Genomic DNA, 14,247 nt, shown 5'->3' with positions numbered 1-14,247 from the left:
GTTGTACGAAATATAATATCGGCATGGTGCGCTTGCAAGTGTTTTATAAATCACGTTAGCCAACGTCCAATATATAAGATGTCACTAGACGCTGTCTCAAACTATAGTTCGGATAGTTTTATATGTAAGAAGCAAACCTACAAAGGGGTCTACTTTAAATGGTATTTCCTGTACGGAGAAACTGCTTCCGGTTAAGAGAGTGGCGCCATCTTTCTGTACGGAAGAACAGCTAGAACGGTCGCTGGTAGACGAGTACCACCATTTTGTTGTACGTCCTAAAGAGTGGGCGGGTGGTCATGGTGATCTGCTGTGCGGCACCGAATTGCACGAATCGGCAAGGCAAGGGAAAGCGGGGGATCGTATCCTTTCACAGGTACCGTAAAGCGCGGAGCTTTGCGGGGTTGGATTGAATGGACCCTACAAGATTACAATAATAGGCGTGACTATTATAGGGCGTGGTCAAAGTATAAGGGCGTGGGCTAGTTATTTGAGGGCGGGGTCATTTCGTAGCTGCAGGAAGTGTCAATTCCCACATGTGGGCGTCGCAGAGCAGTTGTAATGAACTCCGTGTCCTTAAAGGAGAACACCCGCCAATTTGTTTTACTCTAAAAGAAATATTGTATTGCTTTCTGTTTTGAAAGAACTCTAGTTGTCAGATAATACAATATTTAAAGAAAGTTTTTTCTTATGTATATTTTCTAGCTCTGTTACTTCAGCTCAATTTAATAGACAAACATCCTGACTCTTCATAATACTTCTACTTCCTTGGGGTAAACAATAGAATACCTCAGTCTTAATACCCAGCCTGACACTCTTAATAATGAATGTTCATAAAGGAAAGTATTAAGCAGGACTTCATAAGCATTGCCATAAAGAATCAGCAGGCAAAGTCCAAAGTATTATTATTATTAATATTATTATCTTGTATTTATATAGCGCCAACAATTTACGCAGCACTTAATACAATACATGTATTAAAGGGGTATGACAAGACAAGAATTGACGGACTTACACAAACCGATACATTAGGTAGAGAGAGCCCGGCTCACAAGCTTACAGTACTGACATCAGTGGAGATAAAGGAGTAAAACCAAGTTTTCTTCAGCACAAAACCATGCTACTGTATTTAAGCCTCAAAGAAAATGATTTTCCCATAGGACTTACCCTTTAAAATAATACATTTTGCACATTTTTAGAAACTGAGGTAATAATAAGGGTTAAGCAAGATGGCGCTGGAAGGGACTAATGGATGACGCTAAAACGTAGCGATAAAAATCAAAAATTTACAAAACAATATATCACTTCTCATTGTGATTTCTCGTTTTCATAGGTTTCCCCTTAAAGATTCTGCTCGTCTTGCCCTCTGGACAGCAGCTTTACAGCGCAGTAATTGGAGTCCGGGCCCTTACTCTTTCCTTTGCAGTGATCACTTTAGCCTTGACAGCTTTGTGTTGCGAATGCCTGACCAGAGTCCGCTTCTTAAACCCAACGCCGTGCCCTCCCTCTTCCCTAGCAGCAGGGAACGCAGGAAGAAAGTCGTACCTCGGCCACACATTACGGGGCAGGTTAAAAAGGAGGAGGTGGCAAAATGCCCCTTTCCTCCTGTTCAAGAAAAATGCTCTCTTGTGTCCCCAGGTGATGATGTTTTACCTGGAAATAGATACCAGACCAACGTGTTTGCCGGTGATGACCTAAATGCCTCTAGCTGCATCTTTGTCTCATCTAACAGGTCTTCAGCCTGTAAATTTATCTCCTCCTTGCATTCCTATAGCAGGACAGCATGTCCCTCAACCTTACCAAAAGCAGGATCTAATGAGAATAATGCGCTTAATATAGTAGGTTTCAGGGCGACTGAACATCCACGCAGTCAACCCTTCCATTCAGATATTGAAGTCAGTGGTGTGTTCTCATCCGATTTGATGGGTTCCGTTGACCTACAGTGTCACGTAGAGGTGGACGGTGACAAATCATCACCAGTGGATTCCAGGGTGGACGTTCCCCTTCAATTAAATGTGATTCATTGTGAAAATTCAGGCGACACAATCTCGATAAGTGCTGACCGACAAGGACTCCATGCAAAGCGAAGAGACTCCTTCATCAACCTGCAGGATAGCGATGCATCATCTCCTCATGCCATTAATTCCCTTCATTCATACTGCTTTCCATCAAACCTTCTGCCTGGGCAAATACAGCTCAAGAGGGCAACCGGGACAGATTATGAGCAGGACTGCAACCCACCTAACCACACCGACCAATGTATGTATTATAATAGCATTACTTAAGTATGTGTTCAAGAGATGTAACAGTGGCATGACTTATAGTAACTATATACCACACATGTAAAGGTACTCTTCCATGACTCTGCAGACTGTAGCCATTGCATCATAGTTGCTGTTGAATGCTGAAATCCATCCTAGTAGGTAGGCTGTATAAACTATAAACTAAGCTTCCTATAAGTTTCTGTGTTGTTTGTATGTGGTTAAACCTTCAGAGGAAAGATGAAAGTGACAGATCTGCTAAGGTTTAGTTGCTTAACATGGTAGAGAGCTCAAATGTTTTGAAGTGGAACAGTACCTTTACATCTGTGAATATAATGTTGAGTGGATCTTTATTTGCATGTGCATGTAAGGGGACTCTGGTTCTGTATACACCATTTTCTATCTGCCAGGTTGCACATTGTAAAAATTATCTTGGTACTTAAAGGCACAGTCTTATAACCTTGACAAACCCACTATAGAACAATGCATATTAAAGTACTTTAACCCATTTGCAACCGAAGACGTACCATGTACGTTATGAGACAATGTCCCTAGAGGAACAGTGATATGTCTGGTACGTCATGGCTAAAAAATGCCCCTACGCAGCAATCACGAGGGGGGCTGCTGTTGGTCTGCCTGGAAGTCTGAGTAGACCAGCAGCAACAACAACAACAAGACCAAGCCCCCCAAGTCTTTGAGTGCTCCTGATACAGGCTCAACAAACAGAAGTTTTAAGCCCTCCCTGAAAACACACGTTATGATTCATTGATTTATATATCATATATATATATATATATATATATATATATATGCCACAGTTGTGTACAATAAATGAAAATCTCACAATAAAATAATATCCAAAACTCTTAACTATACTTTATGATTCTAAGTGACTTCAAAATCAGATCCCTTTCAGTTCTTATTAAATGACTGATGACATCATATGGTAATAGAAAACATTTTTCCACTTCATATATCCGTCTCCCTGCGATTGTAAGCTTAGACATAGCTAGCTTTGATTTACTTAATTGTCATTTTAGCTGCCTGTAATAGAAAACCATGTAACATCCCCCATGTGTATTATTTAAATAGACAAGTGACATCAGGTGTTTGGCTCCTGTCCATTGTCCACAAACAAGTTTCTCATAGTAATTTGAGACCATGTCCCAGCATGCACTGCTTCCAGTGACTTCATGTGCTTCCCGTTGCAGGAGAAAGAAGGAACATGTCTAGTGCAGGTAATGCAGGCATCCGTCTGCGCTGAAGTTTGCTGTGTTTTTACATGCACATGTATGTAGGCATACGAGTGAAGCATATGTAAAAGATGGCTGCGGACGAGGTGTCACTGCGGGCACTGCTGTTATTGAACAGGACTGTACCGAGATGCCTTCTGTTGAAGGGCACCTTTGCTATTAGAAAATGCAACTTCAGGGAGAGTTCTGGCTGTGCGGCTTCACAAATTTTTGTGGATTGTTGAATGCAACAACTACACCAGGGGCAGAGTGCGCAGCTGCGGATGTTGTAAGAGCCTGGGCAATTTCCAGGCAAACTGTCTCTCGGGGCAAATAAAATCTGAATGTGCTTCAGCCATCAGAATCTGCAGTGTGGGACGTTGCGTATCACGAGAGATTTTGATCGAGACAGGGGTTGTACATGTTGGATATTAAAGTCCATGGCTAGGTGGGAGGTGTTAAGGTTCTTTGGCAGCTCTTATTGAAGTGACAGCCCAGAAATCAGTGCCTGTCTCTGGCCAACAGAGGCAGGCACTCATCTGATCTGCTGCTACGTGAGCCAGGGCCACCCCGTCAGTGCCACCCCGTCAGTGCCACCCCAGAACTGCCAGCAATCATATACACTTTAATGCATATGATAGCTGAGCAGTCCGTTTTGTTTCCCCTTTTGTAAATTCTGAAGAATCCCCTCTGTCCTGCAGCTCCTTGTCGTGCTGTATACATGTCGTGCTGCCTCTGCACCCATGGACCCAATCCGCCCCGTGTAATTTTCACCGATTGATTTTCACTGTACCTTAATATGCCTTCTTTGTTGGTGAGGCTGCATGGGGCACTAAGGGTTTCTATAATTAAACACAGCGTTGGAAACATTGTTCCGAGTACTGATGAAGGTTCAGACAGTTCCCCGAAATAATTCTTTAATCACTTACATTTTTGCCTTTAAAAAGCCCAGAGGTCAGTGGCTCTGATGTGAAAACAAAAATGATAGGTGCCATAATGCCACGGTGGGCACCATGTCCCCTAGCATAAAAAGGTGATGTTTCCTTACCCTACACAAAACCAGTAGCGCAAAGCGCCCAGACCTGAACCAAGGTCTGAATTTAAACAACCTTGGGACTTCATGCTGTCCCGGAATTCTTTGTATTCCGTTTCGGATGGGCTGGGGACCCATATCCGGTAGTCTGGTGGATTCATGACCACTGGATGCTGCCTAATACTCCAATTTATATGACTTCATGCTATCCCTTGAGACCATCGGACCAAGCTTTCCCTCTCAGGTACCCTCCTGATCTTAGCCAAAAGGCCCAGAAGCTCCATGTATCAAAGATGACTGTCTGTACTGGTTAGATTAGTGTGGGACACCCGACCCATCCTTACTTTTTTAACAACCTTTTACATTGTGGAGGAGAAGAGGCCATATTTTAATTAAAGGGAGGGGGCTGATGTTCCAGGTGGGAATATAGTTCTCTTGCCCCTTGAAACGGGTATGCACAGAGCCCACACATGGGTATGAAGTGATATGATCAGTAGAATAGAGTATGTTTTTATCTATACATATGATAGCAATGTCACAAGGTATACGGGAAATTGTGGAAGATAACTTTAATATAGTTACAGCCTCAAGAATTATTGGCATGATCTGTATTTTATATACATTACATTGCTTCATTTTGATCCACACTGCATTATATGCACAGGAAATGGAATAATACTTAGTAAGGATTTTAGAGTAATGATCAAAATAAAAATACTATGGAAATGTAAACAAAAATGTAATGCCCTGCTTCCCAGAGCCACAACATCTTCCGATCACTAGAGGGCAGTGCTGTACAAACCGTTTATAATAAGACAGACTTGGGCACTATGTGATCAAATTGTTTTAAAACAGAAGAGCTCAGTAACAGCTTTTTAAAGATAAATTAACGGCAAAACGCCCACTTACCTTCAAACCACTTACAAAGCAAAATACACCGTTGTATATAATTGATTGCCCTAGAGGCAATATTACTGGCACTTTTTCCTAATGTCCTTGAGCCAATTTTACAGGCATTATACCACGATAAGCACTGTAGGTTGTATGTACATACCATGCATTGCTGCACATGTCAGGTAATGTAAATGATACAGAACCTGTGGCCAGTGACGTTGTTTACAGTAGACTTTGAGTAGGGTTGGAATATATTTGTTCCGTCCTGTATTTATATATGGACAATTGTATGTCAGTTTTTCTAGCACTACAGCTGAAAAGGCAATCAAGGTGAAAATTCTTTATACTCCCCTTTGGGGTTGCTTGGTACCGTCAACGAAACCATTTTATACCCCAAATGTTGTTTACAAAGAGATTTTTGATATTTTAAGGATAATCAATAATACAAAATAATGATAATTTAAGATTTATCCCATCCAGTACCACAGTTTTTATTATAAGTACATGAATAACACAAAGCAGCGAGGGTCAATATGTACCAAGCGCCGGAAAGTCATTACATAAGTATCGGGCATTCTCTTCCGGGAGACGTCACTGCTGACGTCAGCCTACTACTCTGTTCTTGCCCTGCACTACAAATTAATGCTATGCTCCTACTACTCTGCTCTCAACCTTGCCAAGGAAACCTACTTCACCTCCCTTTGTCTCGTAACCCTAAACGTCTCTTCTCTATCTTCAATTCCCTTCTTCACCCTATCACAACTACCCCTTTCACTAACCTTACTGCTTCAGACTTTGCCACATACTTCAATAGTAAAATTGAAACTCTCAGATATGAAATATCAGCACTGTCCCCCACCTGCCCTTCTCCTCTATTTGACTCCTCACCCTCCTATACACAGAACTCATTTCCCTTTTCTACATTTAACCAATTCTGTCCTGTCACAGATACGGTTCATGCTGTTCTTCATTGCTGTTGTCCAACCACATGTCTCCTTGATCCCACCCGTTTCTCACCTTACCCAGTCTCTCTCATCTACCTTGGCCCCTCCACTAGCTCATATCTTCAACCTCTCCCTCTCTACTGGATCTGTCCCGTCCACTTTCGAGCAGGCTACAATAATTCCTATATTGAAAAAGCCCTCCCTGGACCCAACCGATCTATCCAACTACCGTCCCATATCTCTCCTTCCTCTCGCCTCCAAGCTTCTTGAAAGAATTGTCTATACTTAACTAAGTTTCTTGACTCCAACTCCTTACTCGACCCTCTGCAATCTGGATTCCCTTCTGGACATTTTACAGAGACTGCCCTTACTACAGTTACTAATGACTTACGGCTAAATCAAAAGGCCACTACTCAATGCTAATCCTACTTGCCCTTTCTAAAGCCTTTGACAACGTGGACCCCCCTCTTCTCCTTCAAACTCTTCACGATCTTTTGTCTTTGTGACACTGCCCTATCCTGGTTCACATTCTACCTTTCCGATCGTACCTTCAGTGTCTCTGTCTCCAGTAACACGTAAATCTCAGTTCTAGGACCCCTGTTCTCTCTTTACACTACCTCCCTTGGCAAACTCATCTCAACCTTCGTGCAACTAACTGCCTCTTCTCTGTCTCTAACTGGATGTCTAGACGTTTCCTAAAACTTAATCTATTATAAACTAAACACCTCATATTTCCAATGCTAACATTCCCTCATTAATTTCCTTCAATGGTGCAATCATCTCTCCATCTCAAGCTCGCTGCCTTGGTATCATTCTTAACTCTGACTTATCGTTCACTACACACATTCAGTCTGTCTCAAAAAACTGCGGCCTTCATCTTAACATGGCCTGCCTCTGTCCTTTCCTAACACAAGATGCCACTAAGGCTCTTGTCAATGTCTCCCGTCTTGATTATTGTAACCCTGTCTTACCTGATCTCCCTACCCCATCTTACCCCTCTACAATCCACCATGAACGATGTTGTCAGACTTCTCTTCCTCTCACATCGATTTACTAACACTTCTCCCCTCTGTCATTCGCTTCACTGGCTGCCTTTGCGCTTCAGGTTTTATTTCAAAGTCCTGACTCTTACTTTCAAAGCTTTTCATAGCGGTTCCCCTCCCTTAATCTCCTCACTCAGTTCTAAATACCCTCCTAACCGCTCTCTCCACTCATCCAATGATCTCCGTCTGTCCTCTCCTGTGATTTCTAGCGCTCGTGCACGCTTGCTAGATTTCTCAAGCGCTGCCCCTGTGCTCTAGAATCCCACCCCCACGGCCTGTCTGCCATTCACCCTTCCTTTGGTCCCTCAAAAAAAATCCTTTAAGATCCACTTCTTTATGGGTAGGCCTTAACACCATTTAGCTGAACTTTCCTAGTCCCTTTCCTGCAATACTTATACTAGTGTGGCTCATCCATTCTTAACAATGGCACTTTTACCGCTTGTATTACACACCCTAATTCCCATTAGATTGTAAGATCATTTGAACAGGGCTCTCCTCGCCTGTTGTTTCTGTATATCATCTTATTTTGTACAGCTCTGCAGAATCTGATGGCGCTATATAAAACAATAAATAATAATAACTGGAAGGTCATTGAAGGACAGGATATCCCCTGCAGGCTTACTACAGGGAAGAGAGTGAGAAATAATGTTTCTCCCTCTTCCCACAAGTGGAAAAAGTATTTTTTTTTTAAAAATAAGTTATTTTCATTAGCTTAAAAAAAATCACTAAAAATAATACAATAAAAAAATAAACAATAAACTGGGTCATTGTGACATCACTTGCATAATAACATGTTCCAGAAGTCCCTAGAGGGATCTTTGTCAATAACAGCACAAAATAAATAAATAAAAATAACATAAAAATAATTTTTTAAAACCTTACATTCCATTGCCCAAGCCCTAAAGTATAACCCCCTGCCCTCGTTCACTACCCCCAAAACCAATGAAGTCATGACTATTAAAAATACACCCTATAGGGTACTATGTAAGGGATAAAACATAAAAATATATATATGTTGTGTGGTGTATGTCTGTAACCAGGGGGTGTTGCCGAGCCCAAATTCTGTCATTGATCAAAAGGGTCACCTAAAGTTTTTTGTTTTTGTTTGCATACTAGCACTCCCTATTATTTTTTGCATGTTTCCATGGTTTCAAACAAAAGCCCTATGCTGCAGGGTCATGCAGAGTGCGTAAACACGCTCCCTTTAGGACCCCTTTGTCCCAGGATCAGGAAAGAAATGTTGGTTAGTATTATAAGACGACCCCCCAAAATTCAAATATTATTTTGGGAAAAAAAGAAAAAGCCTGAATATAAGACTACCTTATAGGAAAAAAAAGTTTTACTAGTAAATATTAATTCACATGTAAACTATTTTTTCATATTTAATAAAACCTATGAGAAAACAGGTTTTTTTTTGTTTTATTTGCCACTATACCCTCACTTATGCACATCTGCCCCCCAGATATGCCTTATACCCCTATATGCCACTCTGCCTCCCTGATATATCACTCTGACTCCCAGATATGCCTTTTAACCCCTGTTTGTCGGAAGGTCATGTGATGCCGGCGCTCCATCAAAGAAGCCCCAGAGGACGTGCTGGCAGCAGCGGAGGTTGTCTATGCGCATCGCACAGACCTCCACCGGCTGCCGGAGACGAGGATCCGGTTCCCCTGCAGTGCTGCGTGGGACCTTGATCTTATACTTGTAGTCAGACCTCTATTTGAGATCTGATTAGAAGATGACCTCGAATATAAGACGATGGTTATTTTTCAGAGCATTTGCCTTATAATCAAGCAAATACGGTACATAAATATCTTATGTATGTATACATATATATAGATAGATAGATAGATAGATAGATAGATAGATAGATAATATATGTATATACATACACACACACACACACACACACACACACACACACACACACACACTGATCAGCCATAACATTATGACCACTGACAGATGAAGTGAATAACACTGATAATCTTATTATCATGGCACATGTCAGTGGGTGGAATATTTTAGGCAGTAAGTGAACATTTCATCTTCAAAGTTAATGTGTTAGGAGCAGGAAAAAAAGAATCTGAGTGACTTAGACACGGGCCAAATTGTGATGGCTAGACGACTGGGCCAGAGCATCTCTAAAACTGCAGCTCTTGTGGTGAGCCAGTGGCATGATCGGTGAGTGTGTATTCAAATATGTTATGCGGTTCATTGGTTGGATAGATTTATTTGGCACAAAAGTCAGAAATGTGTTTGTATTTTTTCTACTGTAAATTTAGCGCACCCTAAAAAAACATACATTTAAAATTGTGGTCTAAGGCATAAATGTTGGGGATCCTGTCATACTATGGTCATGTTAATATAACATAGGACAAAATTGGGTTACTTTGTTGTAGTACTGGGCTAAGTTATATATGGCCATATAGTGTGTGAACAATTTCCTTTATAGCCTTTTAATGTCTTCATTTTTGCCTCCTGGTTTGCAGGCCAGACACCTTTAAACCCTGCTGTTGTCCCTCTTGCGTGGATGTTGGGATCCTGGGTATCAGAACCAGCTGGCGAAGGAGAGTTTCCCACCATTTCACCATTCCGCTACAAGGAGGAACTGGTGATCTCTCACGTGGGACAGCCTATGCTGAATTTCACGTGAGTGAAGAATAGTTCAAACCAAACACGACTCTGTTATGTATTACAGGACCATCAAAATACGTGCAGTATCTATGAGTCCATTGTAAGATACAATAGAGATGCTTATTTAATTAACCTAAAGCCTGTACTTTTTTATTTCAACTAGAATTTACTATCCTTAACTGTTTAAAGCAGCAGAACTAGAATATACACTCACTGGTCACTTTATTAGGTACACCTGTTCAATTGTTTAACACAAATAGCTAATCAGCCAATCACATGGCAGCAACTCAATGCAGTTAGATGTAGTCAAGACAACGTGCTGCAGTTCAAACCAAGCATCGGAATGGGGAAGAATGGGGAAGAAAGGGGATTTAAGTGACTTTGAACGTGACATGGTTGTTGGTGCCAGGCGGGCTGATCTGAGAAAATTTCAGAAACTGCTGATCTACTGGGATTTTCACACACAACCATCTCTAGGGTTTACAGAGAATGGTCTGAAAAAGAGAAAAATATCCAGTGAGCGGCAGCTTTTTGGACGAAAATGCCTTGTTGATGTCAGAGGTCAGAGGAGAATGGGCAGACTGGTTCGAGATGACAGAAAGGCAACAGTAACTCAAATAACCTCTCGATACAACCAAGGTATGCAGAATACCATCTCTGAACGCACAACATGTGGAATCTTGAGGCAGATGGGCTACAGAAGCAGAAGACCACAGCGGGTGCCACTCCTGTCAGCTAAGAACAGGAAACTGAGGCTACAGTTCGCACAGGCTCACCAAAATTGGACAATGGAAGACTGGAAGAATGTCGCCTGGTCTGATGAGTCTCGATTCAGATGGCAGGGTCAGACTTTAGAGTAAACCATGTGAAAACATGGATCCATCCTGCCTTGTATCAACGGTTCAGGATGGTGGTGTAATGGTCTGGTGGACATTTTATTGGCACACTTTGGGCATCTTATTACCAACTGAATGTTTCCAGCACATTGTAGAAAGTATGCCACGAAGAATAAAGGCAGTTCTGAAGGCAAAAGGGGGTCCAACCCCATACTAGCAAGGTGTACCTAATAAAGTGGCCAGTGAGTGTATATAGTCCATGTCCCGGCCCTGATATTATTCCCCTTCTACTCACGTTTTATGAAAGCCAGGACTAAAGAGGGACAGTAACTTAACAAAAGGGTAACAACCAAATTCTTAGAACAGAAACTAAACATGATCACCAAACTTTGTTACGTAGACGCACATGGATTTGTATTCTTATTATTGTTAACATATGGATTGCAAGCAGCAGCTTTTATTCAGTTTCTTTACTACAAATCCTTGAGTTCACTTTATATGATGCTGGGCTGCTGCATATACTGTTGAGGTCCGTAGAGCAAAGTTAAAGCTTATGAGACTATAAGAAAGTACAGTAAACTATTAATTGGGCCAGTATGAAGTTTACATAGAAGCCACTTTGATTTATGAATTTATTTTACATTTTGTGCAGGTCTTGTGCTTCTGATCCTGAGACAGGGAAGGCATTACACAGAGAATGTGGATTTATCCGAATCAACCCTGGCACCAGCCAAGTTGCTTTTATATGTGCCCAAAATATAGGTAATATAATGTGTCCTGTATATACAAACAAAACAGGCCCAATGAAGGTGTATGTACAATATCATTAAAAAGTTTGGGGTTGCTTAGTTGTTTTCATAGAAAACAAGGAAATCTTGTACCATAATTTCAAAAGGGTGTTCCAATGAACTTAGCAAACACAACATGCCATTAGAACACATGAGTGATGGCTGCTGATAAAGAGTCTCTGTAGGCCTATGGAAATCCTACTTTTATTAACATTTAGTGCATATCTAAATATTTTATATGTACATTGTAGACACATTTTCATTTGGCTGGCCTTAGATGTTGCAAGGTTCAAGATCAAACATATGCATGACTTTAAAGGGAAGCCTCTCTGACACTCGTGGATATATAGCAGTGCTGCTTCTGGAGCAATTCACCATCAATGTAGATCTGGAGGCTACCAACTGTCATGGTCAATGTAATGTGTAATTATTTTTACAGCAGGAAAAAAAATAGCAGACTAGGTGGGCTGAAACATTTCTACTTTGGGTGATATTGTCAACTCGAGGAACTAGAGATCTTTTGTGATGTGTATTGCCTATTCTTGCAATGAATACTCTATTTGTTGATAATCTGCATCCAAAATGCCAATTTGTTTCACACCTCTAAGTTCGAATACTTTTTAATTTGTCTCAGAATATATGGTGATATCTCTATGCCGTTTCTGATCAGTAAAATACTGTACATATTGTACATAAACGAGTGGTTGTAAGGAAGAGGCTGATACAGTAGAGTTACCCTCTGATATGTCTTTACTCAGGTGTTGTGGAGATAGAGGAAGGGGAAGTTCAAGGAGAACAGCTCACCTTGACTTCACTCTCCCTCAACAGGATAAGCTTTGCCAAGGAACCCTATGTCGAGCAGGTAAGTGAACCCAGATCTCCTCATGGGCTGTTTAATGTTACTTACACCTTACATGCCAAATAAAACATACTTTATTATTATTATTTGCTTTGCATTGTTCCAGCATATTCCAGAATGCGGTATAATCATACCCCGGAACATCCAGGCTACCCAGACCCCTCCTTTTTTGGGATGTGGGTAAGCGGTGCTGCTGGTGTCGGTGGGTGGTGCTGCTGGCGTCGTTGGGCGGGGCTAGCCCTACACACAGGAAAATGCCGTGGTGGGTGGGGAGTGGGGCATGCATGGAGTTTCTCAGTGGTGACCTGGAAAAGCAGTGCTTCTCCGTGTTCCCAGGTATTTGTATAATGAGCACAGATGACAACTACTTTGTAATATTAGAAATAACATAATGGAGGTCCTAGTCTTAAAGGAACAGCCATGCCATTTGATGATGGGGATGACTGCTCATTATTTAACAAAATACAGCTCTGCAAGCCTCTTGGATGCTCTGAAATGTCCATATCAAACGCAGTTACCAACAAGTAAGGCTTCTAGTACACAGAAACAGGTTAATGTTCTGTATTAGTTTAAAAAAAAAAAGTGGTATACACATATCATCAGTCTAGCACTGATCTACTGTATATCTTCTATGCTAAAGGGTAGGTACAGAGAGGGCCAGACTGAGGAGGAAAAGGAGACCAGGCAGACCAGCAGCTACTAAATGACATATACAGGGACATAAGCTACAATTTTACACTTGCTCATCGGGCGGCCCGTGTGTCCAGCTCTTGGTCACACATTAAAGTGCTGGGTCTGTTGTGTGAGTGGCAGCAAAAGTAAGAGACCCATGCAATCGAGCACCAGGCCACCAAGCATTTGCCTGGTTGGCCAGATGGCCAGTCGATGCCCATGGTACGTGGGCATGTAATTATTTTGGGGTCAAGTAGACAGTGCTGTGAGACCTGCAAAGTTTTGGAGTTATTTCTTTATTAACATTCACACTTCAATATGATGAGTCCTATAGCACACTCTAAGTCATGTTTTTTTGATTTACAGATCTCTCGGAACTTCCGACTGACTGAAGGAAAGCTGGTCCAAACAGTCTCCATGGCAACCAGCACACAGCCATTGGCTCCTCATCTGCACGTCACATACAGGAGGTTGTCTTCCTAAAAGGCCCCAGCCAAGGTGCAGAAATGATACCTCAACAGTTTACTTGACCTTATTAAATTCACAAGCTGATGACTGTTCAGGCGTGTCTTAATAAAAGCATTTATTTTTCCAGGAACTTGCATACCAATGAATAATTATTAATCCTTTGACGTAACGGCCAGGCTCCTTACAGCAAGCATGCTAAGTACATTGTGTAACTCATTAATTGCCTGTGCACTTAACAATACGTCACAGAATCCTGTTCCTGTGTCTCCACACGTCTATATGCATATATTACATATCAAGGGCGGGTCCAGAGCCTGACGTCGGGAGAGGCACTGACACTAACGCACACCCAGATGCTCGCACCAACGCACACCCAGATGCTCGCACCAACGCACACCCAGATGCTCGCACCAACGCACACCCAGATGCTCGCACCAACGCACACCCAGATGCTCGCACTAACACACAGACACTCACATCAATACAACTCAACACTAACACACCTAGACACTCAACACTAACACACCTAGACACTCAACACTAACACCTAGACACTCAACACTAACACACCTAGACACTTTAC

General features: G+C 41.8%; 2 protein-coding genes across 2 annotated transcripts; both read left to right on the top strand.

Moving 5' to 3' along the window:
• The first annotated feature begins 296 nt into the window (after positions 1–296).
• On the top strand, positions 297–2,052 carry LOC149288267 (THAP domain-containing protein 1-like). Its single transcript, XM_089492004.1, has 3 exons — positions 297–373; positions 1,331–1,835; positions 2,035–2,052. The coding sequence occupies exons 1-3, from the start codon at positions 297–299 to the stop codon at positions 2,050–2,052; spliced, it is 600 nt and encodes a 199-aa protein (XP_089348130.1).
• A 1,425-nt stretch (positions 2,053–3,477) lies between these two features.
• LOC149288266 (peroxynitrite isomerase THAP4-like) lies at positions 3,478–13,679 on the top strand. The gene is made up of 5 exons (XM_089491938.1): positions 3,478–3,496; positions 9,897–10,056; positions 11,530–11,639; positions 12,424–12,527; positions 13,563–13,679. Exons 1-5 carry the CDS (start codon positions 3,484–3,486, stop codon positions 13,677–13,679), a joined length of 504 nt encoding a protein of 167 aa, XP_089348064.1. The 5' UTR covers positions 3,478–3,483.
• The last annotated feature ends 568 nt before the right edge of the window (positions 13,680–14,247 follow it).

Source organism: Sceloporus occidentalis, unplaced genomic scaffold (genome assembly GCF_023333645.1).
Source record: "Sceloporus occidentalis isolate IW3139 unplaced genomic scaffold, rSceOcc1.0.p SCAF_53, whole genome shotgun sequence".
Taxonomy (NCBI): domain Eukaryota; kingdom Metazoa; phylum Chordata; class Lepidosauria; order Squamata; family Phrynosomatidae; genus Sceloporus; species Sceloporus occidentalis.
This window is presented reverse-complemented; position numbering and strand designations above follow the sequence as displayed.

Bases quoted from the DNA above. Each gene is read 5' to 3' on its own strand.
- LOC149288267 (XM_089492004.1), top strand. From the start codon at position 297: ATGGTGATCTGCTGTGCGGCACCGAATTGCACGAATCGGCAAGGCAAG. The intron at 374-1,330 runs GTACCGTAAAGC...TCGTTTTCATAG, and splicing joins GGGATCGTATCCTTTCACAG to GTTTCCCCTTAAAGATTCTG.
- LOC149288266 (XM_089491938.1), top strand. The intron at 10,057-11,529 runs GTGAGTGAAGAA...CATTTTGTGCAG, and splicing joins CAGCCTATGCTGAATTTCAC to GTCTTGTGCTTCTGATCCTG. The intron at 12,528-13,562 runs GTAAGTGAACCC...TTTGATTTACAG, and splicing joins AGGAACCCTATGTCGAGCAG to ATCTCTCGGAACTTCCGACT.